General features: G+C 38.9%; 3 protein-coding genes across 5 annotated transcripts in view; 2 read left to right on the forward strand and 1 right to left on the reverse strand.

Moving 5' to 3' along the window:
• intu (inturned planar cell polarity protein) overlaps nucleotides 1-13,204 on the forward strand; it is a 17,409-nt gene extending 4,205 nt beyond the window's left edge. For both annotated transcript variants that reach the window (XM_024287912.2, XM_024287911.2), the window contains exons 4-17: nucleotides 2,719-2,937; nucleotides 5,268-5,386; nucleotides 5,982-6,071; nucleotides 7,235-7,312; nucleotides 7,521-7,704; nucleotides 8,244-8,297; nucleotides 8,532-8,594; nucleotides 8,676-8,894; nucleotides 9,515-9,607; nucleotides 9,694-10,116; nucleotides 11,477-11,571; nucleotides 11,644-11,833; nucleotides 11,998-12,140; nucleotides 12,771-13,204. In XM_024287912.2, the coding sequence (XP_024143680.1) occupies nucleotides 2,719-2,937; nucleotides 5,268-5,386; nucleotides 5,982-6,071; nucleotides 7,235-7,312; nucleotides 7,521-7,704; nucleotides 8,244-8,297; nucleotides 8,532-8,594; nucleotides 8,676-8,894; nucleotides 9,515-9,607; nucleotides 9,694-10,116; nucleotides 11,477-11,571; nucleotides 11,644-11,833; nucleotides 11,998-12,140; nucleotides 12,771-12,882 (2,082 nt within the window). In that variant the 3' untranslated portion in view covers nucleotides 12,883-13,204. The remainder of the gene's footprint in view (nucleotides 1-2,718; nucleotides 2,938-5,267; nucleotides 5,387-5,981; nucleotides 6,072-7,234; nucleotides 7,313-7,520; nucleotides 7,705-8,243; nucleotides 8,298-8,531; nucleotides 8,595-8,675; nucleotides 8,895-9,514; nucleotides 9,608-9,693; nucleotides 10,117-11,476; nucleotides 11,572-11,643; nucleotides 11,834-11,997; nucleotides 12,141-12,770) is intronic.
• ino80b (INO80 complex subunit B) lies at nucleotides 13,074-15,971 on the reverse strand. The gene is made up of 5 exons (XM_024287915.2): nucleotides 15,655-15,971; nucleotides 15,398-15,578; nucleotides 15,167-15,324; nucleotides 14,018-14,190; nucleotides 13,074-13,950 (listed from the first exon to the last, which is right to left on the reverse strand). Exons 1-5 carry the CDS (start codon nucleotides 15,692-15,694, stop codon nucleotides 13,486-13,488), a joined length of 1,017 nt encoding a protein of 338 aa, XP_024143683.1. The 5' UTR covers nucleotides 15,695-15,971; the 3' UTR covers nucleotides 13,074-13,485.
• A 76-nt stretch (nucleotides 15,972-16,047) lies between these two features.
• On the forward strand, nucleotides 16,048-22,647 carry aadat (aminoadipate aminotransferase). Of its 2 annotated transcripts, XM_024287913.2 has the most exons (14): nucleotides 16,048-16,276; nucleotides 16,622-16,693; nucleotides 16,977-17,145; nucleotides 18,507-18,639; nucleotides 18,765-18,839; nucleotides 18,912-19,121; nucleotides 19,186-19,251; nucleotides 19,324-19,406; nucleotides 19,577-19,673; nucleotides 19,812-19,873; nucleotides 19,984-20,048; nucleotides 21,541-21,647; nucleotides 21,837-21,938; nucleotides 22,011-22,647. In XM_024287913.2, exons 2-14 carry the CDS (start codon nucleotides 16,627-16,629, stop codon nucleotides 22,050-22,052), a joined length of 1,278 nt encoding a protein of 425 aa, XP_024143681.1. In that variant the 5' UTR covers nucleotides 16,048-16,276; nucleotides 16,622-16,626; the 3' UTR covers nucleotides 22,053-22,647. The 2 variants fall into 2 exon arrangements, with proteins under 2 accessions (XP_024143681.1, XP_024143682.1); XM_024287914.2 differs by lacking the exons at nucleotides 16,048-16,276; nucleotides 16,622-16,693; nucleotides 16,977-17,145 and adding an exon at nucleotides 18,088-18,321.
• Nucleotides 22,648-26,722: the final 4,075 nt, after the last annotated feature.

The raw sequence follows: 26,722 nt of genomic DNA on the forward strand, positions 1-26,722 counted from the left end.
TTCACATATAAATGAAGCAGAGTTAAGAGGCTAAAATAAGTTTTGGCAATGCAGTTTCTGTTAGTTTTTGTCCTTGGACGGATGTAAATACGTGCAAATAACCTCCGCCAAGTCCTAAATTTACTCCGATATTCATAATTGCTTTAAAATACTTTCTGGTTGATGGTAGTGTCCTGAAAGCAGGGACTGTCAAAAGAAGAAAACCACCCATTACTGAGCTATGATCCTTTGATCTGACAGGGATTTAAAAACCAAAAAAATCCAGACCTCCAAAAAGTAGGAATTTGAAAATGACAGAGTGCATGAGCGCTGGTGGACAGCATGGCAGACAAACTTGGCAGCAACTCTCGTTCGGTGCCACGGGAAGCTGCGGGTTCGGAAACTCGACTGATTATAAGATTATAAGTCAGAAGTAAAATCCGACACCGTGGAGTCAGGGGAGTTTCTTTTGATGTACTTGGAACCCAGAAGGTAATTATTATTTTTTCAAAAGACAATTTGAATGTATTGAAGCCAGTCAAGAGCAGTCTTCACTAACCCCAGACATGAAGAACAGGCTCTCTTTTCTGCGCATACGTCCATCCCTGAATGGGTGGTAAATGAGTGATTTCAGCAGACTGGAATCCTAGAGTGCACTCCAACCCAACCACATCCTTATAATTTATGACGAGAGAAAGCGCAGCAATCTGCCCACTCAGCCCCTTTATCCAGAGATGTCCCCCCGTTTGGGCTCTTCTTCTTTGGAAGTTTTCAAGCTTTATCTGGCAATGAGTGAAAATGCAATATTAGATGAAGCTGTGGCAAACTATTACCATCACAGCATGGCGTGGAGCCCAAGCATAGGAGGAGAGAAGCTTCTGGGAAGCTCAAAAGCCAATGAGGACGGAGTCTTTTATTTTTTTGGGCTTGAAATGACCACTGAAGTGTAGTTTGTAGAACATCCCCGGCTTGTTTTTTTGGCTTTTCCGTTCTACTCATGCGTGAGTAACAGAACAGGAAGAGGATCTAGTGAGATTTAGGAGGTTTGAGGCGTAGGAGACAGCTCTACAGGCACTTCTATTCTTCAGGTGCAACAACAATTCTTCAAGCTGAGAACAGAGCTTAACAGCATAAAACCACAACACAAGAATTTAAATCCTTCCAACCTAAAAAAAACTTTTTTTATTGTTTTAACATGTTCTTTTGCCATTTTTCTGATGGTGGAGACCATATCTGATGAAAAACGAAGTTCAAAAGTTGCATTTCTGAGTATTTCTTTATTTCAATTGTTGAGATTCTGGAGGAGACCAAAAACTATTGTTTAAAAAAGCTTGTAGTTGAGATACAGAAGCTATAATTTTCCTGGTCTGAGCAGGCATGTGGCTCAAAACTGTACAACTGGATATCTCCAATATTGCTTCTCTGTTTCACCACTAGGTTTGGGTTGTGAGGGGCAACTGTAACCTAGTGCACTTGGCTGTAAACAGAGAGCTCTCAGCGATGGGGAGGTGCAGAAAGGTTTGCTCCGCGTCAAGAGTCTCGATAAATTTCAAATTAACTCCTGCCGCTCTGCAGAAACTATGTCCTAGAAATGACATATTTTTAGATTTAGGCTAATAATTGCATACAATAAATCAAAAGATGATAGAAGGAATATTTTTTAAAGGGGCCATGCCTTGAGTTTCTTAAGCCTTTCAGAGTATATCCATTAATATGATCATATATTACTTTTGGAACATGAAAAAACAAATCATGGAGGAAATATGAGTTATTTTTGTGAATTCTTTTCATACCGGGAAGTAAAACGACTCAATATCTGCTAAGGAATAAATAGTATAATACACTTAAAAGCTCAAAAAGTAGGGTTTTCATGGTATGGTTCCTTTAACAGAAAAAGAAAAGAAATGACTTACAAGAAGCTCTAGTATTTTTCATTGTTTTTTTAAAAAAATGTAAACCAATCAGCCACAGACTTAAAACCACTTGCTGACTGTTGTCCTCCAAAAACAGCTCGGATTGGAAAGGGCTCGACAGGCGTCCTCGGTGGTTTTTGGCAGCAGATCCTCTGGGCTCTGTGGGCTTCCTTCACTCAAGCCTCATAACCCGTTTTCCCCTGATCCAGTGATTTTAAACAGATGTCTCAAACCCACTGCGTTAACATACCGCTGCTCCTTCTTGCGTTTGGAGTCGAGGCTCCTGCTTCCATAACGGCTGGCGTCTCAACTGCAGGTGACCTTCGGTAAATGTGGTGGGTTTGCACAAAACATGCAAAGAATACGATTTTCTTTTTTACATTTAACTTTACAATAAACATAAAAACCACATTTTCTTTCACCAGAAAGTCTTTTTTTTATTCCTGTGTCAATTATAAATTCCCTCAACTCAGAGTTCTCTCCAGCCCTAATTTTATGAATTACACTTTTTGAAAATAGAACAGGATGGAAAGTAGAGCTTGTGCATGAATGACAGACCCCATCTGCTGTCCTGAGTGTTTTTTTTTCTTTTGTGGGTTTGCAGTGGTCTGGTTTTCATTTTGCCGAGCACACGGCCACATATTCCAGCTCTTTGTCATGCTGCGGTTCGGTTTAGATGACTGTATCACTTTCCCTGTCTGACAGTCCTGCTTTTCTGCCCCCTTTGCCCCCCTTTAGGGCAAGTGGTACAAATGCAAATGCATCCACATCATCTTGTGTAATCCTTCAATTTTTTTTCTTGTCTTTATCCCCGCCCCCTTTCCAGGTGAGGCTGACGTTGGAGACTGCAGCTCTGATGGACAGGGACGAGGTTGGAAACACTTCATCGTCTTCTCAGATGATGAAGGCCTCTCCACCCGTCAGCCAGCTGGTGCGTCTGCTGTGGGGGGAGGACACGGCAGAAGTCCAAATGTCGCTGGGACACATCCCACACGTGGTCATGTACCTGTCACTGAAGCTGGACTCGCCGTCGCTGCAGGAAGAGGTCAGTAGGCAGTTGAAGGAACTGTCAAATGTAGGGGTGTAGGAAAAAAATCGATTTGGCGATATATCACGATACTTTGTTGGTGATACTTGTAGCAATTAAAAATGCTGACAAGATGGTATTTGTTATTTATGAGCGCATTTCTGTCTTACTTTTGTTTTCCACCTAAGCCCCCGACCACTAGTTGGCAGCACTGCACACTCAACCTCTTTGAGCAGCTCTACTGGGGATATATCGCGATATGTATCGGGATACGTATCGTATCGCCTGACTCGTGCCAACACACACCCCGAGTCAACAGGTCTGACATGCATGGGGTCAATCCAGATTGTAAAATTTGAATTAAAAATTCAAAATTTGTAACTCAGATGTACATATTTTAAACTAGAAATAAATATAAAATATATATATATTACTGTATGTCACATCCAAGAAGGGAGGAGTCTCTACCAGGCACTGTTTTGGAATGGAATGACATCACCAAAGCTTCTATCACCCGGTGACGATACCGTCCTGGTAGCCAACGGCCTCAAAGCCCCGGCCTCACATAAATTAGGCTCAACCTTGAAATCAATGTAAATGGAGGATGAAAAGGGAAGAGCAAAAGACACGAAAAGCAAAAGTTGACTCTGCAAAACAGCAACATTTTTCTTTTGGTTACAGTTTTAGGTTTATAGTTTTTTTAGTTCAAGTTTCACTTTTATAATTTTATTTCAAATGTTCAATATTCCCTGTAAGTTTTCAACTTTCTTTTGTAAATTTACTGTCCATTTTTCAAATTTACAATCTGTTTTTTTCCTTCACTTTGAGCTGATTTGGTTTGCACGTTTGATTCACTTTATGAATTATTTTATACCTTTTTACCAACATAATCTTGCTCGTATTGGTGATTTATAACCAATATTAGATCGATTTGTTTATATGTACCTGTATCTTTTACATCCCTATTTTCTAAGCATCATCAAAAATTTATTTTAATTTATCTAATTTCATAACCTGCTAACCTATCTCATCCACTGCTCTACTAAACCACATGGTAAGTCCTAAGGGACAATTTTCAGTATGGAAGTTCATTCTCAAGACTTTTCTTTTGAAATGATGTATAAGTGACGCTCAAATGTTTTTAAAGGAGTCCTGGTGAGTTTTACTTTATGTAATAAATCACAGCTAATATACAAAATGTGTTCATCCTGTTAGATCAGCTGCTTTAACACACCAGTCCAGGAACCTTCAGGAGTGAGAAATATTTTCTAAATCTGCTGTCGAGAAGCTCTTTCAGAAAACATCCGTTACCGTGGCTGTGAACCAGGTTCTCTCCAGACTTCATCTTCTTGGGTGCTTTTGAATCAAATGTGGTAGCTGTTAGCAAGTGTTTAAACATAAAAATGCTTCCTTTCTTTAATGAGAGCCATGTGCGAGGCGGCGTTATAAATCCTCTCTGAGAGGACGGAGCTCACTTGTTGCAGAGGAAGGCGAACTGTTTGCTGACTGACACCCCCGACACTGCAATCATGTGTCTTTGTGGACGGCTAATTTCAGGTTGAGGGTTGTACTTCACTGTTCTGCAGATGCTGACTGCGTTTGTGCCTGCCAGGCTTTTTTTTTCTCCTTCTTGGATGAAGAGGGAGTGAAGATGGAGAGCAGGGCTTGTGTGGAGCCACATCAGCCAGTGGTTGATTTTCTAAACGCTGGAACCCTCTGGACTCTTGACTTCTTAGTCCTTTGATTGCAGGGTTGTAGAAACTGGAGAGGCCTGCCTGTGGTATTTTTGACTTCTGCTGCTGCTGCGAGCTTTCTTTCTTTTTATTTTTCTTTTCTTTTTTTTTTTCTTTACCAGTCAGTATAATCAAGACAGATGAAGTGCTCTTCTCACACTTCAGCAGCCTCCCCACGCCGCTTCAGCCTCACTTTTATTCTGGTTGCCAAGGCGATTAGGAGCAGTTCATTCAAGGTTTTCAAACCCCCCCCCCATTCTGGAAAGTTTCAGCATGTGGGGGGAATACTAACATGAAAAACAAGGCGTTAGATTTGCCCAAAGGATTGATAAATCTCTTTGAAAATTCAGTAAAAATAGCAGAAATATCACTAAAATATGTACAATTATTATTTCAGGACTTGAAACTCTGCCATCTCTTGCAAAGCAACCCGTTTTATTCAAAGTGAAGTGTAATAAACCCCACATTTTTGAGATTTCACGTCCATCAGCTCACAGTTTCATTCTACTTGTGTGCATATTAAAACTATTTCAGTTGTTAGATTGATCAAAAAAGTTGATTGAAAACTTTAATTCTGTAATTTTGCAACAAACTTTGTGCTTGTGTCGTCTTCAGGAAGAGATCTTGTACCAGTATCCCGTCTCTGAGGCGTCCAGTCAGCTGAAGGGTGTGAGGGGCATCTTCCTCACTCTGTCGGACATGCTGGAGAACGTCACAGGAGGGCGCATCATCAGGTCGAAACCGTCATTTTAACATGTTTTTGTGGCATTTTTCTGATGATGGGGGACATAAATTCAGCTTAAAATTACATTTTTGAGTATTTATTTTATTTGAATCATTGGGAATAAAAAAAATATTTTAAATAAGGAGTGACGGGAAAGGGGGTGGGGTTGCTCTGTGCTAACAGTGCCTCAACTCAGAGGCGAATTTCTGTAGAAACTGTCACATATTTGAATAATTCTGGCTAAAAACTGCAAAATTACAATAAAAAAAACACTGGGGACACTTTTACAAATTGATTGGAGTGGAACTTTAGCCAAAAGCTAAACCCAAAAATGAAAGAAAGGAATGTTTTCCCTAAAAAAAAAAATAACATTTTGAACTCCTTTTCAGTTGGGAAGTCTTATTTCTTTTCTTAGAATTTCTAGAAATATAAATTAACCAGATGGTTTTTGAATTTGTGAGGAAAAATCTGTGAGCATGTATCAGTTTTTCCTTTTCTGCATTATATTAACAACAGAAAGTTATTGGGCTTTTGAAACACATAGCAGTCCATTTGTGCTCACGTCGACGTCAGCTGACTTTGGCATGTCTGATTTCCTGTCTCAGTTCGTCTCTGCTGCTGGGGAAACATCTGGTCCACGTCGGCTACTGGAAGGAGAGCAACAACCTGCTCGTCCTCGGTCTTCCTGCTGAGAGGTAGAGTGGAGGCAAACACATCTTTTTTATTTTGAAAGGTTCGGCTGGCTGAGGGTGGGGCGTCTCTTTTTTTGACAGCTCAGTCTGCAAAAGCGATCAGGAAAAGAGCGTCCGTTCTCTTCACGGGTCGCTCCCTCGTCGTCATGAAGGACTCTTTGAAGTGCACGTCTCTGAAAGGATCATTTGTGTTTTTCCAACTGTGCAGCTTCTTAGCCCTTTTCCTTTACTTTTAGGAAGTTAAATTCATGCTTAAAAAATGGTGAAACCACGACTTAATAAATAAAAGAATAATTTATTCTGAGTCGCCCACCTCATACTCAAAAACTCCATAAATTTGCACCCACCTAGTGGTCAAAAGGATTTTTTTTTACATAGTGAACACCCTTTTTTTCACTTTCAACTTTTTTTTTCAGTTTAAAATCTGAAAATTTTAGCCAAACACCAATATTTTTTTAAAGTAATTTGCATTTCAAATAATATTGGCCTCAGTTTGGCTCCATATAGTACGAGCTGCAAAATTAAACATATCTATTGTCTCCTCAAGCATCATTGGGAAGCTACTGGAAAAAAATGTTGGAATTTGTTGGTTATGATTGTTGTTTGTGTAGCACTCTCACAAAAATGGCGTTCTCCTCCCTCTTGCACATTTTTTACCTGAACATTGTGAAAATGTAGCATAGGAATCCTTGGCTCAATCTGAACAAAATAATATAACATAGGATATGGTTATATCTGGAATATGGGCGTGGTTAATAAAAAACCCTGTTTTTAAGCTTTTTTTTATATATAAAAAAAAAAAAACCTGTTGCTAAGGAAATAAAAAAGTTTACTTTTGCCAATTTTTCTAAAAATGACATAAAATGTTCGCCACCTCCAGGTGATCAAAACATAAAATGGTTGCTATGGAGATAAAACTAAAATAAAAGCTCCCATTAAAAAAAAAAAAAAGTGTATGAGTTTGTCACGTGCAGCTTTGACTAGGGCAGCAGAGGAGAGGGAAAGAGGGAGTAGTAGCTGCTCAGCCAGTGAGGGCATGTAACGTCGGAGTAATGATGCCTCTTGCCGCTTTAAATATATATATTTTTTAATTTCTCCTGAATGTTTGTCTAAGTATTTGATTAAAGTGAATGCTGCTGATGCTGAAGATCTTCTTCTTCCTGCAGGGTTCCTCTGCTCTGTCTGCAGACAGTGGTTGGAGACATAGTGCGGACGTTGAAAGTGATGTATGGCTCCTTGGACAGGTTGGTCCCTCTTTGCTTTTCCACAGTTCTGCTCAGATGGAGAACGCCAAACTTCCTCTTTCTGGTTGTTGTTTTAGATTTAAAATGAATTAAAGTTCTGTTTTTGCACTAAAATTGACATTTTTTTCTGGTTTTGGTGTTTTTTTTAAATATGTGACTATTCTGCAGATGTTTTAAAATTTGCTGCTGCATCACTTGTTCCCTGCAGGGCGTTCTGCACTGTGGACCATGCTCCCAAGCTGGACCATTTCTTCTGCCTGTTTTTCCAGCAGCTCATTCAGCCTTCACGATTAACTGAAGGCTCTCCGGCGCCACCCCCAGACGTGTCAGGGACACTGTTCCTTGACGGACTACCGGCTGTACGCTGGCTTACTCTGCCAGCAGAAATCAAGGTGTGCTTTGGTGAACTGTTAAAGAACATTGCTATTAATAAGGCCTAGTCATTCATAAGTGCTTCTATTAGTCTATAATTTTTTTTCTAGTCTCTAGTAGATCATCTGGTCTCTTTGACATAAATATTTTTATTATTTCTTAGTTTCTTGTTTGCTTTTTTTTATTAGCTTGATTACGTAATGTAATCAAACTTTTGTTTTATTTTTAAAAAAAAGAAGAAAGCACTTCTGTGCCTTTTTGAGTGTAAATTGTTTGTTTTTGCAAAAGACTTCCAAGTAGTCAAATATTCCCGCTTTTCCCACATCCTATCCGAAATCCGACTCTGATCCATGCAGGATCACATCACTGGTGTGAATGTTCTCACTGGTGCTGTGGTCCATCTTCGGTGGAGCTCTGGTGCCCTCTTGTGTTCATTTTTTAGAACTACAGTTCATTGTTGAACTTAAAAATGTGACAATTACAGTCTTTTTAAGTTTTACGGACCAGAAAAAGTGGTAAATGAAAGAGGCATAATATTTATTCTTTTTTTGTTCAATAGGTGGAGGTAGATACAGTTCTGTCTGACTTTGAGTCATCTGATTTTGGTGAAATGGTGAGAAACATTCACATTTTAGTGCATTGTTTTAAATCCCTGATTGAATTTAAGTAAATGATTACAAATATTGCAGTTTTTCATACAATAAGTTAAAAAACTACCTTAAAAGGTAAACAAAAACCTGATTTACCTTGAATTAATCAGGAACTGTAAATCTGAGTCTCCATCTATCTTTGTTTCCTTTTATTATTCCGGCATTTTCTCACATGTTTTTATCTTTTCTGGTTTTAGTCTGAGGACTTTTTTGGCCTGAGGCGTTTATATGTCATTCTCGGCTCCTGTTTGTTCTACAGGGTAGGTTTTATTATTAAAAAAATAATATTTCTCAGTATTTCTCGATTTCTTCTCACCTCTCTCCTTGCACTGTTTTCCCAGTCTTACCTGATTGCCAACCATCTACCAAAGGAGGACCTGCTGGACGTGTGTCTGTACTGCCAGCACTACTGCCTCCTCCCGCTGACGTCAGAGCAGCGAGTGGGTCAGCTGGTCATCTGGAGGGAGGTGTTCCCCCAGCAGAGAGCCAACGGAGGCGAGAAGTCGGCGCCGGGTTACAGCCCGCTTCAGGGAAGACACTTCCTCCTAATCGTGGGCCTGGTGAGGAGAAAAATCACTTCTAACACACTAATTTAGGTGTTTTAGGTGCTAAAGTCACATAGCAGTTTAACTAGAAGGGTTAGAGGCAGACATATTAACAAAAGTGTAATTTTATTTAAATGTTTTCACATGACTTTTGCACACCTGGAAATTCTTTTTTTTTAGTTTCATTAACTAGGCTGCTGTTTGTCACACTGGTCCACAAAAAGCTTAATTAACTCCCAATTTTTTAAGCATTTAAAGTAGTTTTCAGTGATAAAAAGCAACCCAAGTGCTTCCAGTTTAGACAATTAGCTGCACTAAATCTGTAGAAACTCAAGTTTGACATGAAAAAAGTTAATTTTCTTTCATCCATGTCGACTCAAAATGAAAAAATGTAAAAGAACTGAGAAAAAATGCATCTCAAAAGTGTTACTTTTTATCTTAAAAATAGCAGTTGGGTTCAGATAAGGGTAAAATCCTTTACAGATTTGTGTAGGACAAGCTCAAAACAAGCGAAACCTGTCAAGTGTATGCTGATGTGTGTCTGCAGGAACAGAGATCACCTATATTTAACCCCTGATAGTAAAGCTTATGTCATTTTTGAAACTTTTAATGTGTCTAAATCTGTTTCTCCTCAGAGACACTTCATGCAGTGTGTCCTGTTGGAAGCAGGGGGCTGTGCCTCTCAAGCTTTCGGCTCCCCTGGACCAGACTGTGTCTACGTGGATCAGGTAGTTTCATTTTTCCTGACCTCTGAGCTTCTACAGTATGTTGATAAACGTGGCGTTAATCCCCACGTTGGCGTTCTGGGCTGCAGGTTAAAGCCACCCTCCTGCAGCTGGAAGTGTTGGAGGCCGCGATAGAGGAGCGTCTGAACGCCCCACCTACTCCCTGCCTGTCCTGTGCCGACTGGTTTCTCCCCGCCGCCACAGCCCGGGAGCGACTCGACAGCCTGGCGTCGTCCTCCCCGGTCTTAAGTAAAATTGCGGGGGCCATCAAAGGCTCCTCGTCAGGGGTCAGAGGTCGGACTCTTTTTGGGGAGAAGTCTCGAAAGCCCAGTCCACAGAGGAACTTGTCGGACGGCGGGACTGAAGGACAGCCGGATGGCGGGACTGGAGTCGGTTCTTCAGCACCTCTGGGTCTCAGCCCGCGGTCGACCCCAGACTCAGGGAGGAAACTGGGGGGCCGACGGGACTCGCTGGGGTCTGGAGGTTCTGATGGCAGCGGAGGTCTCTTTAAGGTAACTTTCCCAGAGATCTGATGAGTGATGCTGCTGCTTAGACCAAGAACAGAGGAGAACGAGGAGCTGATGGAGAGCAGCGGAAGAGCAGAAGCTTTTAATTTAATGAGCTTAATGGACAAAACTGACAATTAGATAAACAATTATACAGTTAATGTCAGAGCAGACAATGGAAAGGATGTGAACAAACAAACAAAGATGAAGTTTTACTGAATTCAGGTGAGCAGATCAGGGCGGAGTTGTAACAAAATGGTTTATAAAGGACAAAAATATCAACCTGTTGATCTAGTTTTGTGTTTTGTTTTGTTTTTTCAAGTAAAAAATCTGCTTTTCTGTAAGTTTTTAATGTGAGAATTCATAACTTTACTAATGAAAATGTTAATGTTGTCAAGCTTAAGTAAATATTTATGTTTTTCATAACAGAAAAAAATTACATCATAATGAACATTTTATAAAATAAATAATTTTTTTATGTTTTTTTATTTAATTTAAAGCATTTTTAAAAAATCAAATTAAGTCAGCTTTACTGCAATTTTTTGTAAGAATTCATAACTTTACTTACTTGAAAATATTAATTTTGTTTAGTTTTAGTTATTTATTGTGTTTTTCATTTTTTATTTTTAATAACATCATAAAATGAAAATATTTTTGGATTGTTTTTAATTTAATCCAAAGCAGTTTAAAAATCAATTATAGATTTTTACTGCAAGAATTCATAACTTTAACAATGGAAATTCCAGTTGTATTTAGGTTAAGTCATTTGTTATGTTTTTTTCTAACCAAACAGATGAGATTTCTAATAATAATTATGTAAAATTAACAGACTTTTATTTATTTTTATTTTTTTTATATTTTATTTAAAGGGGTCTTAAAGAATCAAGTTAAAAGCAGATTTTCTGTACATTTTTAATGCAAGAATTCAAAGCTTCAAAAATATTAATTTTGTTTAATTTAAGTTTTTCAACAAATGAGATTTATAATGATAATTTTATAAAAAGAGCTGATTTTTTATTTTATTTAAAAAGTTAATATTCCCCCTCGACCCAATATTACTGAGGATAGGCTCCAGCAGCCATGTGACTCTGGAAAATGAAAGGATCTATTGATGAAAAAGTACATGAAATTGATCTAGTTTTTAGTTCAAATAGACAAGGAAACCAGAAAAATCAGAATCAGGATAAAACAACAAATAAATTAGAATACAAATATTTCAGAAAGAAAAACAGATAAAAAAATGTTTGTGAAAAAACAAAAATGCTAGTTTCATTTAAGGTGGTTTATTTTCCAAAAGTGTTTCTAAGTTGGAGTTGCAGGTTAACAAAAGGCAGCAGAAGAACTCATCACATCACGTTCATTTTAGATGTCCAGACTGAAGCACCCAAACCCTTTCTACCTGGGCTCCCTGAAGAAGACTCTGACTGAGAAGGAGACGGAGGAGATGTACAACACCATCAAGTATGTGACTGACAGAGATATTTTGTTGACAATTAACAGTTTAAATAACCTTCAGACTCTGTGATGTGTCAGACTAACCTCAGGAGCAGAGAACACCCTGTTCCACTACGTCCTGATGGAGAGTGTGCAGGGCATCTTCATCGCCCCCACTCACAGAGAAGTGGCTCAGCTCAGTGGATCCATCCATCCACAGCTCATACGCAACTTCCACCACTGCTGCCTGTCCATCCGCGCCGCCTTCCAGAAGAGTCTGCCAGCCAGAGTGAGACACTTTCTTTCTAGAATTTCTAAGTTCGTGTTTCAGAAATCCTCCATTTATTTGATGGTGAACGACTTGAATTAGTGAGAAAAACCCTTTTCTCTGCTACACATTAAAGTCTCGATTCATTTTCAGAACATATATATATATATATTTTTCAATGACAGAGCCGTCGAGCAGCGGAGCGGCCTCAAACGTCCGCTCTGGGTTTTGGTCCCATCAAAGAGCACGGCGTTCTGTTCCAGTGTAAACCTGAAAACTGGACCGACCAGAAGAAGCAAGCCCCCGTCATGACCTACTGGGTGATCGGGTGAGTCCGCCCCCGCTTTGGTTTTTCATTTCTCTTAATGCTGAGGCAGCAGAAAACACAAAACTGTCGAGCTCCTCAGTGCAGCTAAAAATGTTTTTAAAGATTTAGAAAACACAAAAAATTTTAGGGCTGCATTGATAGAATCGATCTAAGCTTAATAGATCAATATAAGTAGATATCAATCCAACCCATAATGTTTAAGCCCGCTAGTTTTTGTGGAATGATTATTGATTTATTAAGCTTATATTAATCAATGGATTTTATCAACCCAGCTCTACACTTCACCACAATTTGTATAAAGAAATACCCAGAAATGCAATTTTAAGAGTAGTTTTCATGAGAAAAATGCCACAAGAACAAAATATCAAGTTGATTTTAGCAGGAAAAGAAGCATCAGTTCTCTTCTTACAGTAGATTTAGCAACAAATCTTTATTGGTGTACGGAGTCTACCTAAACCATAAAACTGCTGATCAGAATTTACTTGATACAAAGACGCTCAAAAGGCTGCAGCTTCTTTCCATAAGGAGCCAAATAATAAAAAGAATAACTTTTTTCTACTGAAAACTTTTTTTTTTACTTTCGTTCTGAATCAAAGAGCTGATTTTCATGTGATGCTCATGTGATTCCAGGCGGATGCTGCTGGAGCCTGTCCCTCAGGAGTTTTACGTGTGCTTCCACGACTCCGTGGCAGAGGTTCCCGTGGAGATGGCGTTCAGACTCTCCTTTGGTCTGGCGTTTTAAAGCATCAGACTTTTTGAACGTCCCCTTCATTCTCAGGAAGGTGACGTGTTCTTCAGAAGCATTTGAACATACGGGTAGGAAGTTTAGGCTGATAGATTTTATTTTTGATTTTTCTCCCTACTGTGTAATCAGGGCCCCAAATGTACACGGAAAGAAGTGTTTTAATACCTTTAACTGCAAAAAAAAAAAACTGTTGTTGCCACAGAAAACTTTACTGATTGAGTCACTAAGGCATTATTTAAATATTGTACAGTTTTGTAAGAAAACAGACCTTTTTGTCTGCATAAATAATACTATTTAACATTAAAAAATATTTTTTTTCCTCATGTTTACCTGATGTTTTTCTTTGACACATTATTTAAAAAAATGATCAACGATGAAGACGTTTTTACACGTTCTACTTTGTGTAGCTGTTAGTAATTAGATGCTTTACAGATTATAAATATTAACATATGATACACAAACGTTTTGACATAGTTGATGGAGAAAATATACAAAAGAAATGTTGATTGATTAAAAGTTTGCACAGCTGCAGAATATCAGTCAGGAGTTCAAAATTGATCTTTCGTGGTTTTCTGACAAATCCAGATGTGATCCCAGCTGTCACGCCGCGCTCTGAACCAGCAGCAGGTTCTTCCTGTAGCACTCCAAGCTGCAGAGAGGAACGCCGCTTTTAGAGCAGGAGTACTTCCTGCGGTTGGTGCAGCCGCTCACTCCACAGCTGACCGGAGCTGCAGGGGGAGGGCGAGGAGGCGCCACAGCCGGACCGAGGACGCCCGTGGGGAAGGAGATGGAGATCCCCTGAGCGGAGTCGACGTACCGGACCATGGGGCACTGACTCTGCCGTGCTTTCTTGTCCTTCAGGCTCTTGATTTTGGCCTTGCTGGTTTTGGTCAGCCTTTCTATCGTCTGGTTCTTGTTCTCCTCTGCTTTCTTGGCGGCCTGCAGGCGCCTCTTGCGGGCTCGCTCCTCTCGTTTCTGCATCATCTCGGCGGTCATCTCCTTCTCCTTGTAGCCCATCGGCAGCTCCAGCAGAGGCTGGCTCTGCTGCTTGTGCAGCAGGGCTTTCTGTAGAAAAACATCCAGATTTTCACGTTTGACTATCACTCTATGCCATCTCCAGTCTCTCTCTGACCTGTCGAGCGGTGAGCAACGACTCGTCGATCTCCTTCTTGAGCTCTCCGTTGTCGTCCAGCTCTCCTTTCTCCAGAGCATCCAGCCACCTCTCCTCCTCGTCCACCGGACCGCACAGCATGGAGTCGGAGTCCATGTCCGGCAGGGGGGGTGTGGCCAAGTTACTGTCTTCATCTGTCCACCAAGAAAGAGCTGTGTCAATATTCTTCTATAACATGAATTATGACTATTCACAACAATTCATTACTGTAATTTAATCACTATTGTGAGTAATGGATGAACTTAACGAATTGCAATTCAAATTTTGGTGATAAATTACAGTTACTGGACTACAGAAACCCTTGTTACTCCATTACTTAGGTTTTGTAGGTTCTGACTTTTTCTCTCAGTTAAATGAAACAAAACAAAGGGGGAAAAAAAGTAACCGGAGTATATTCGCACACATGCTACTGAAGAGTTAGAGACCACAGAAGTGTCATTTTTCACACTGTCGTCTAATTTATAAGGAAGTCAGGTTATGTCATGAACCATGTTCTTACTTTGTACGAGGCCATTGATTTAAAAATAAAGTTGAATGAAAGAAAAGAGGATCTTGATGCTGTTTTTCCCTTGAGAATTTGTACATTACTGGGAAAAAAGAAAAGTAACGAGTAGTGAATTACTTTTTAAAATAAGTAGCGAGTAAAGTAATTTCATTACAATTTCATTCAGTAACTGAAGTAATCAGTTACTTTTTTTAAAGTAAATTACCCAACACTGCATATGAGGAACTCCCACTTCCTGAAGTTGACAGTTCTGGCACCATGTGTTGGAGCTTTATTAGCCATGAAAAGATCGTTGGGGGGTGATGATGGTTCTATGGCGTCTCTGAGATCAAAATGTGCTGTGACGGGGGGTCTACAATAAACAAATCAGTTCTGCACTGACTGTTGCACCTCCTTCACCAAAGTGAGCACCTCGTTTTCTCCAACAACAGCTTTTTATACCCACAAAATGTTAAAATTGAGACCACATTGATGTGGTTTTTTTGGTTTTACCTACAGAATTAAGACACACAGTGAGACTATTATGTCTCAAATTCAAGCTTTAAGTGTAAACCTCATCAGACCAACATCTACCTGCTGCAACTCCAGAATATTCCCAAACATACCCAGCCAGGCTCGATACTGCTCCAAAGGCACAGAGGGCTCATCGTCATCCTCCTCCTCATCGTGTTCATCCTCATCATCATCATCCACATTGTTATCGATGATCATCAACGGTGAAGGAGGTCGAGCCACTCCGGGGTGGACGGTGAAAGTAGGAACACTGCAAGAGACAACAGTCCATGAGAGGTTTTAGGGATTTGAACCTGGGACATGGCTGTGGGGCAGCGGCTCACCTCTTGGTGCCCAGAGTCTGACCTCCCAGCTTGATCTTGAGTCTGAGTTGTGGTGGGGGTCTGGGGACTGGGAGGGGCTCGGGCTCCGGGGCCTCAGGGAAGTTGTGATGCTTCTTTTTGTGCTTCTTGTGTTTTTTGTGTTTGCGCTTGTGGATGCTGTGCAGGCTGGGGGTGGGCTCACCTGCAGAGTAAATCAACAACCACCTTTAGCAGAAATGCAAACCTCTAAACTCTAATGTAAGCATTGGTTTACTTACTGAAAAACCTGGGGTGAATCATGTCTTTCCTTTTCCCCATTTGAACACAGCTTTCTCTGCAGGTTTACACCTCTTTGCGCATCTCAATGCTGTCTTCTAATAGCTGCTTCTCCCAGAGAAGAAATACGGTTCCACTCACGTAAAATCCGGAGATAGTTTGCCTTTTCCCCTTCACCTGTTATTTACAAACTAAAGGCTTCAAAATTAACTAAATGTTCTGGAAAAAAAAAACTTTTAAATATTTATGAAAAGCACGTAAATGCAACTCTTTCAACCTGTGTGTAGCAAGCTAAGCTAACCTGGCAACACGGATCTTCGTTTTCGCCTCACTTCCGGGTCATTTTACGCTGAACTATTTTGACCACTGCCACCTGGCGGGGAAAGCGAGAATGATAACTTCTTCACCATTTTTTTAAACCAACGAACGCACACTAGTCATCCGGCTTTTCACTAAAGTGATATTAGTCGACGTTTGATGTTAAATAGTAATTATATTGATGTTTTTGTTGCTTTTTTCCCTCCCTCTAGCTCGAGTGATGCGTTATGCTAGCTAGCGGCATTCATCTGCAGCGAAAAATACATTAACCAGAATTCACCGGGGCGAGTTAGCCGCTTACGAAAGGTCAGTTACACGGTATTAACGTGGTCGGAACACCAGTTTTGTGTATTTCATGCACACATACACTTTTTAAATCATTTTTTGTCTTCTGTTTGTTGACCTTCACACCTGTTTCCGTGTTAGCTTACATAAACAGCCTCTTCCATTGAAATAACCAGGTTGTGTTTGGAGTAAATGATTACATTTATTCATGCTAGAGGTAATGAAGTTGTGTTTGTGTATTGAGATTCCCTTTATAAGCTGGCCCAACAACCTGAAATAATAAAAGTAAAATAAATAAATACAATATAAACAGTTTAAGGTGATTTCATAGGGGAAACAAACATGTTGATGTGTTTTTCCCACTAGGAGTCATGAATTACGCTCGGTTTCTCACAGCTGTGAGTTCAGCCAGAAAGCCTTCTCCCATCAGGATGCTGAGTGAGTGTTTGCTTCCCAATATGATGTCATTACGCTGGTTTCATGCCCAAATATACAGATATTTTCTGTGTAGCTGAAATGTAAATTCAACTAACTGAAACCCAAACCACTGTCCTTCTACTGTTGTGCTTTAGTCATTAACAAGTACTTGAGATTACTTAGTGGTCACTAAATACGGTGGTTTTGTCTGTGTCTTATTAGTCAGTTTTCATGCATCACTTCAGCCTTTAAAGATGCACTTCCACTAATTTTTTATTTTATTTTTTCCATCTCTTGAATGAAGCTGAGCTGCAGCAGCGGTCGCCTCCTTCCCTGATCTCCCTGGCTGGAGGAGCTCCAAATCCCAACACGTTCCCGTTTCAGTCAGCGTCCATCCAAGTGAAGAACGGCCAAACGGTCACCTTTGATGAGACGGCGATGAAGAGGGCGCTGCAGTACTCTGCCTCCAACGGGTCAGACAGGAATGCTCATCACACTTGAATAATTTCTTTAATGGAAGAAACATAAAAGATCCAAGCTGCAAGGATCAAACATTTTCCATGATTTTTCATGTTCTGTTTTTTTTAGATACTATATCTTTTTAAAAAAGTTTTTTAAAAGATGTTCATATTTATTTTTTTGTAATTCTCTTATTAATCAGTGCCACAATCTAAAAATTATGTTTCTTTCAATGAAGCAAACACACAAATGCGAATTTGATGTCTTTATAGTAAAGTTGTGAGATACTTCATTGACTTTGCAGCCTGGATCCTTCTCTCCACTTTGACTTAAAGGGCCTTTACCTCACAAAATCAACTTTTTGAGCATTTAAGTGTATTATAATGTTCATTCCTCACTCTAGACAACCCCAAAGCGGTATTTTGATCCGTTGACGCATTTCTGAGTATTCCTTTAAAATCCTGCGCTCTGAGCACTAGCCCCTCCCAATCCACAAGAACAAGCGGGTCCTTACGAACTGATGTCACAAAGTGAGAACTTTTCCTTTCAGGCAAAATTTGCGCTGCCAGAACTGCCCCCAGGCTAAAACAACTAAAACAAACACCCAATTTAACTGCTCAGCTAGCGGCTGAGGTAGCTGAGCAGTAAAGCTAGCTGTGCTCAGCTGCTAGATTCGCCGTTTAGTTAGCAGTACTCAGCCGCTAGCCGCCACCGTTCAGTTAAGTCAGCCGCTAGCTGAGCAGCTAAGCTAGTGGCTGAATTAGCTTAATGGTGAAGGTAGCTGTGCTCATCTGCTAGCTTAGCTGTTTAGCTAAGTCAGTCACTAGCTGAGCAGCAATCTTGTGACTGAGTTAGCTTAATGGTGAAGCTAGCAGTGCTCAGGTGTTGCTTCGTTGTTTAGCTAAGTCAACCGCTAGCTTTCCCACTCAGCTAGTGGTACTCAGCCGTTAGCTTTGCCATTCTGCTAAGTCAGCCACTAGCTTTGCCGCTCAGCTACCTCAGCTGCTAGCCCCAGTTTGGGCTACTAAAGGCATACACACAGTATGCACATCCATCTTTGTGAAAGCTTGGATGTTTGTTTTTGTGGGTGACACGCTGCCGAGGCCGGCTCTAGAATGACGTCATGGAATGGGCGGCACCTACACTGAGCGAAAGGCGCAGCCTCAGAGATTGAGGCGTCTTGCTTCTGGGTAGGAAGAAAACTTATGTAAATAAATCATATTTCCTACATATTTTTTTCTTGCCAAAAGTATATATATATGATCATACATATTGATATGGTTTACTCTGAAAAATTAAAGAAAAACATGGTATAGGCCCTTTAAGAAGTGCTAAATCTTCATGTAAAACGACGGGTTGATTTGGGTGTGTTTAGGATCCCAGAGCTTCTGACATGGATGAAGAAGCTGCAAAAGGACCTCCACAACCCGCCGACCACCAACTACAGCCCTGAGAAAGGCCAGATGGACATGTGTGTGACGACAGGGAGCCAGGAAGGGCTGTGCAAGGTAACCCAGCAGAATGATGGAAATACTTTAATGCTATTTTAATATTTATTATAAATTATATATGATTTTTTTTTCAAAAGAGTTATGTAGCACTTAGGTCCCATGTTTTGACTTTAAACTTTTAGGTGTTTGAGATGCTGGTGAATCCTGGGGACAACGTGCTCCTGGATGCTCCCACATATTCGGGCACGCTTGCCGCGGTGAGTTTCTCGTCTTGAGTTGCGAGCGTTCCCGCCTCTCCAGCAGCTCTGAACCCCTCTCTGCCTCCGCAGCTCCAGCCCCTCGGCTGCAACTTGATAAACGTCCCCAGTGATCATCACGGGATGATCCCTGCGGCTCTGAAGGAGATCCTCTCTCGCTGGGACCCCCTGGAGGTCCACAAGCCCGGCAGCACCGCACCCAAGATCCTCTACACCATCCCAAATGGAGGAAACCCCACCGGTGCATCCATGACGACGGAGAGGAAAAAGGACGTCTATGAGGTTTGTTTTAAACATTCCAGCTTCAATCAGAACACTTCCTACAGTTTGCTCGTGTGTCCAACAGCTGGCCCGGCAGTACGACATGCTCATCATCGAGGACGACCCCTACTACTTCCTACAGTTTGAGAAGGTACAGCTCTCTAGCTCTGATCTCAACTGAGAAAGATTTAATCAATCTGCTCACGCTTCTGCTTCTTTGCAGCCTTGGGCTCCAACTTTCCTCTCTATGGACGTTGACGGCAGGATCATCAGGACGGACTCCTTCTCCAAGATCCTGTCTTCAGGGTGAGCGTCCAATTGTTTGTGCACCCGTGTGCTCACTTACAGCTCACACAAAGGGATAATGTTGTTTGTGGCTGAAATTTGAAAAGTATTATAGTAGTTAAATACTTAAATAAATACTTCACCTGTAGTTTCAGTTGCACGTCTCACTGCTTGTCTGCGTGTTTTTTAAGGCTCCGGTTAGGTTTCGTCACGGGTCCCAAACCTCTGGTGGACCGTGTGGTGCTCCACATCCAGGCCTCCACGATGCACACCAGCACCTTCACCCAGGTAAGTGCACGTATATCAGTTTGCATCAATAACGTCTTCTGTTTGGAGATTTGTAAGTGTGATGTTGCTTTGCTATGTAAGCATATAAAAGCTGTGCAGCAACTCTAAATGCAGCAACTAACTGTTGTTTCTCTCCAGCTTATGGTGTCTCAGTTGCTGCACAGTTGGGGAAAAGAGGGTTTCCTCCAGCACATAGACGGGTGCGATGCCGCCTGCACAGCCAGTTTGACCTGTCGGGTTGAGAATTGGAGATAAGTGTGATTCCTGGAATCAATACACTTTTCTGAAATAGATCTCCTTGTCTTTGCAGAGTGATAGAGTTTTACAGGAAACAGCGCGATGCCATGATCTGCTCTGCCGACAAGTGGCTCAAAGGTTAGTCCACTTCACTCAGATACACTCACATCTGGTATGAATTTTATTGTGAAATGAGAGAAACAGAAAAAAACCCTAGGCTTGGAATCTTTGTTTCTTTTGTCTTATTTGTACATAGCCCTGGACTTGACATAAAAAGAAACATTTTGTCCATCTAATTAATAATTTATGGCCTTAATTTAGTATTTTGCGTGCTCAAATTACCATTTTGGAGGCTTCAATTAGCATTTTGTGCCCTCAAACTTGTATTTTGTGCGCACAGATGAGTATTTCATGGTCACAAATTAGAATTTTGTAGACACAGATTAATAATTGTGGTCAAAATTAGCATTTTGTAAGCTAAAATTAGCATTTTGTGCCCTCAAACTAGTATTTTGTGTGCACAGATGAGTATTTCATAGTCACAAATTAGAATTTTGTAGGCTGCCATCAGTATTGTGCGCACAAATTAGTATTTTGTGATCAGAAATTAGTATTTCATTGTCACAAATTTGCTTTTTGTGGGCACACGTTAGCATTTTGTGCACACAAATTATTAATTGTGGTCAAAATTAGCATTTTGCAGGCTAAAATTAGGATTTTGTGTGCACAAATGTGTATTTTTTTGGTTAAAAATTAGTATTTTATGGTCACAAATGAGCTTTTTGTGTGCACATTTTAGAATTTTGTGCACACAAGTTAGTAATTGTGGTCAAAACTAGTATTTTTTGGGCTTCATTTAGCATTTTGTGGGCACACATTAGCATGGTGCACACACAAATTCGTAATTGTGGTTTAAAATGAGCCCACAAAAACTAATAAAACCATAATTTGGTAATACATAATCCTAATTTGTGCCCTTAAAATGCAAATAAAATGGTAATTTACGGCTTCAAAATACAAATCTGAGCCACCAAAATGCTAATAAACTGCTCTGCTACATTTTGCCCACAAAATACTTTTTTAAATATCACGTCCAGGGTTCCATAGATTTATAAGATTAGAACATAGAATAATGCCTCAAAAACAAAACACACACTGTCCTTTTACTTTTCTCAACACACTCCTGAAACAGAACTTTGTTCCCTCACTTTGCAATTCTTGGAGTTATGAGCAATGAAATAGTAGAAGCACAATTACTGCAGGTTAGATAATAACTACGTGATGCATTAATTATATTTGTGTAAGATATTTATGATGAGAAGATAATACTTTATACTAAAGATTTCACTCAGCTAGTGAGGAGCTGTAAGATGAAACCAATCCCATTATGAAAAAAATCAGAAAAAGAAAACATTTGTGTACATTTTGGATGTATTTTTTGTGTCACTGATAGTAAAGACTGACATAAGTAACATGCTAAGTAACGAGAGACTCAAAATGAACTAACTAAAAGTCCAATCCTCTGCAATAGAGAGATTGTTCTCTATTTAGTGTTGTTTAGAAACTGCAGCTACAAAAAGGAGAATATGCATTAGCACTGCTCCCAGCGTGTGTTTGTGTGTTTGTGTAGATGTAGCGGAGTGGCACACCCCATCCGCCGGCATGTTTCTGTGGATGAAGCTGAAGGGCATAGCAGACACGCAGCAGCTCATTATGGAGAAGGCATTGGAAAAAGAGGTCAGTACACAAACACACACACGTGACTCCCGCTGTGGCTCCGTAGGTGAGTTAGCCCCGCCCACTACATGACACAGCAATCCCTCAGCAGGTTCCACAGAGTGTGATCTTCTTTCAAAGGGACTGTGAGATGATTTGCAACAGATCTGAGGCATCACAACACACATCTCTGGGTTTGTGTACTTCAAGGTGTTGCTGGTCCCTGGAGGCGTCTTCATGATCAACAGCAGTGACCCGTGTCCCTACGTCAGAGCGGCTTTTTCCCTCTCCACACCAGAGCAGATTGATGAGGTATACACAACACTGACCAACACAAACAAACACACACACACAACTCCAGTCTGTCACCTTTTCTCCCCACAGGCTTTCAGAAGACTCTCTTTGCTCATCAAAGACGCTCAATGATGGTTTGCGGCCGTGCTTCCTGTCAGATGCTGCGTTGTGACTCCAGTCATTTTATTCAGTAAAACACTACAGTCTGTGAAGAAAAAAAGTGATTAAAAAATGCTGCTCCAGTGCACACCAATGTTTAAACATAATATATTAGTTTTTAATCACAGTGTCATCGTTTTTCTCTGTGTGTGCAATCTAGTGCCCTGAATTTGAACAGTGGTCACTACTACAACCAAATAAATATCAACATTTTACAAAGACTATTTATGAATCCACTGTGTTTTAAAGAGGAAAACTTGGATTATTTAATTTTTTTTCCACATGAAAAATCGTTCAAGCGCAATGCATTGTGGTCTATGTTTGCAAATACTAGTTTTGCACAGACTTTTGTAGGGCACAAGATTTAGAATTTTAGATTTGGACACCATGAAAAAAAAGAAAACTGTACTTTATGGTGTAGTGAGGAATTCAGACACTTGTTGTTTATTTAAGGTCTTACAAGTGGAGAACCCAGGAACATGTATGACAAGTGTGATTAAAAACAGATCAAAAGTGGAAATAAAAAAATGTTGAAAACAATAAAATATATAATTTGTAATAAACATACTATCTATGTGTTGTTTCTAATAGATCTATGGTAACTTTATTGGATCAATAAAGTTTTATTTAATTCCATAAACAGTATATTAATTTTGTAAGATAAATACGTACATATCTTTTTCATACATTAACATGATTTTCTGCTAAAAATAAAAAAAATATATATTTTCTTAACTGTCACTTTTCTGAAAAAAATATATTATATTTTTTTAAACCTGAATGGATACAACTAAACATTATAGTGACGTTTAACCCCTTCATGGCGTGGAACGTACCATTTAATCAAGGGCTGTTAATGAATAAATTTAGGGTTTTACGTTCTCGTTTCTAAGTGTATCTCTGTTTAGGGATGAATTATTTCATTTTCAAAACTTACACATGAAAGGACACATCTGCAATAATGAAACTCTATTATGGTCTATAGAAAAACCATGTCTGTCATGTGACTTTTCCGAAAAGGTTAAAACTCCCAAATTGAAATTGTTTTATCAAAATAAATGTTGCAAAACAAGCATTTTCCATCAAATTTTCTACATTTTTTTGTAGCTAAAGCTCTAAAAAACAATCTAAGTGCATTTTTTTTTTTTTTACAATAAATGATATCTTCATTATACTAATGACTGATCCACTCTGTACAGCCTAAAAAGAGCCCGTCCTCATCAGCCTCATGTATTTTTAAAGCCTGAATGGATGCCGCTCGAGTTACAGTACCTGCTGACTGCAACAGGCTCCAGCCATTGTTTTGTTTCCCTCCACACAGACGTCCTTCCTGCTGTGCTAATATTTAGCTGCAGCGTTCCCAGAAGTGTTTGTGTGCAGCTGAGGAGGACAATGAGGTCAGGAGCTGGAGCAGAAAGAAAAGAGTTGGAACACATTTGGAAAAGATTAAATGTTTTGAAAGAGGCTGTTTAATAAAGTTTTTGTTGAAAACATTGAGGTTGTAAAGTTGGTTGTCCTGGAAACCGATTAGAAATGTGATCAGTGAAGACAGGAAAGAGAAATCCTTCATTTGCATCTGTGTATGACACACATGTAAGCTTGTTTTTTTTTCATATTTTTAAGTGGATTTTGTTTAAAGATTTTGACAGTAAAACTGCTCAATAATCTACCAGGACAGAAATAAATCAGTAAATTTTACACCACTGGTGCATTTTTAAAATAAACAACAACAAAAAATAAAATAAACAAAATTGTCTTACCAAGAATTCTTATTTTAGGGGGAAAATGTACATGTTTTGTAAACTACGATTATTTAACAATTGAAAAACTTTATTGATAAGATTAATTATTTTTTTGCAAAACAGAAAATACATTATTTTATCTTGAAACCCGGGTATTTTGGCTTTCTTAGGATTAAGTTTTTGCAGAATCATTTCAATAATCATTTACGCTTATAAACCAGCTAGAAATGATGTCAGAATTTTCGTCATCCTCTCTCTTTAATCAGGATGTAAATAATCCAGAAGACAGTTTTAATTAGATATAGAGCATGTTTTATCTTATTCTCCTAAATGATTCTGCATCAGTATCAGTCTAACTATCTCTAAATGTCTCCTTGTTCTTTGACTTCAAGGCTTCATCTCAAGTTTTGAACGTCACAGCTGACGAAAGGATTGGTCTCTTTGACCAAATGTCATGGAGAACACCTGGTTTGAATCCAGGCTGGGACCTTTCTGTGTGGAGTTTGAATGTGTGCATGAATGATTTTTTTCCTTTGTTTCAACATCACTGAAAACGCTCATTTTAATAGCATCATACATAAACATGGAAGTGTGATTTCTATCACTTTTTATTGATCCAATAAATTCATGACTAGTTATCCTAAGTTTGAAATATCCATGCATATATATACATATATATATATATATATATATATATATATATATATTTCTTTTGTTTGTCTTCTATTGTATTTTTTTTATTTTGTGGCTTGAAGCAAACTTATTCCAATTCCAAAAAGTTAAAAAGCTGTAGTATAAAAGCAAAAATTCAGATTGGTAATCATTTGTTGTTCATTAGTGCTTTTTAGCTCTCGCTGCAGATTTTCTAGAGTCCGTAGATGTGATAAAACTGACTAGTAGAATACCTAAAATACACACAAAGAAATCATTCTAACCCATACATCCATACATCTTCCCCTTTCGGGTCACAAGGTTGCTGGAGCCTATCCAAGCCCCTGTTGGATGAAGATGAAGTACAGATTACCAGTCTGTTTAAGGGCTCAAATACTCTCACATTTTAGATTGAAGGTAAAGATTAGAAATATCAGTAATCTACAGTATGAAGCATGTTTTTTAGCTGTAGGAGAATGCCGGTGCGAGAGTGCTAACCGCTATACCACTGTGCCGCCCTGGTTTTCTAACCTATATTGAAATAGCAAAATAATAGATTAACATAAATGCAAAACAACCTAACAGAACCAAAGCAAGTTAACGTTTAAATATGTACAGTACTCTTATTAGATAAATACCTTTCATTATCTTTAAAGAATTTAAATGTTTAAATTAAGCCACACGTGACAGTATAAGAATGTGTAAAAAAATGTATTCTCATCGACTAAAAAACACGTTTTTATTTTACAAGCCTAATGTAATCACAAAATCCTGTCCATGCTTTTATTTTATAAATTCACCCTAACATAGGTTTTCTATGTATACATAATAGCTTTTGGGTAAACCTGTTTAAAACTTTCAACTCTAATAAGGACTTCTAAAATCCTCCAAACCACCTTAGAAAGCCATGCTAAAAACAAAAGTATCCATACCTTTTAATATTAAAATTTACAGTACTACAACCTTAAATACCCACTTTGGTTAAAATTGTGTTTTTAACAGGTTCTTGTGGCATTTTCCCTATAATGGAGGACATATATAAAGAAAATCAAGATTAAAATTGGAGATAAAGAAGATTTTTAAACATGCTGCTTGAAAATTAGTGTATTTGTGACATAGGAAGTGCGCTGGGCAAGCCACAAGCTCTTTACTCGACTACATTTTTTATTCATACTTGTAGATGACTAGGTCCATGAACATCTTTGTTTTTCTCCCCGTCCTAACTTTTTTATGTTGGCTAAAAACAGCATAATCATGATTAAAAAAAAACAAAACAAAAAAAAAACACTGGGAACGCTTTCAAATAGATCAAAAGATGATCAGAGTGGGACTTTAAACTCACTAAGATCCAAAACATCCTTGTTATTCATTCATTGCACTGAGATGGAAAATCATTTACTAGATTTTTAAAACTCTTGCTGAGGATTGTGAGAGGAAAGTTAAGTTCTAGAACTTTACAGTGGATGTCTCTTGATTCAGGAAATAAAATTGTTAAAAAAGAATTTGATCATACTGTACTTTTTTTCCTCGTGGAATCCTGTTGCAATGGAGGTTTCCAATCTATTTTCATTGTGCAGTGAATGGCTTCTTGCTAAACTTCATTTTTTTTTACTGGGAAACTGCTCCAGAAAAATACTAGATTTTATAGGAGCAAAGGCCAACTCAAACAGCCATTAAGCAAGAGTGAGTATTATAGAAATGTAATGCATAGCAGTTTGATGTATTTACCTCATATTTCATTCTGTAGTGTTGATTTTTATATTTCACTGAGATTTTTTTTCTTTATGGAAATTTGTTTTAATTTTTCCACCAACAGGTATAAAAATATATTTTATTAAGCATACTTGAGTATAACAAGTAGTATAGAAATACTCCTTTAGACTAAATTTGAGCTTTTTAAGTTTTCAATATATAACTACTAGTATATCAAACATACATTTTAAGTACATTACCTTACTTTTACTAGTTGTAGTACACTTGAATAGACTACTTTTTGCTAAGGGGTATTTGGAGCTGTCAATCAAAGGAGAAAGTTCCATCTTTAAAATGTTCTCCACCGGACCAACCATTACAAAATCACGATTTTTTTTCTTAAAATATAAACATAAACAAACAAAAATAAAGTGGGAGACTAAAATTAATATATTTATATATATTTTTTGTTATATTTATGTTATGATTGAACACATATTTGTAAATTATGGCTTTAAATTAGCTATTTTTTAGAAAGCGAACCCCCCTCCTTGCTCG

The sequence above is a fragment of the Oryzias melastigma genome, linkage group LG18 (assembly GCF_002922805.2).
Source record: "Oryzias melastigma strain HK-1 linkage group LG18, ASM292280v2, whole genome shotgun sequence".
NCBI classification, from domain to species: domain Eukaryota; kingdom Metazoa; phylum Chordata; class Actinopteri; order Beloniformes; family Adrianichthyidae; genus Oryzias; species Oryzias melastigma.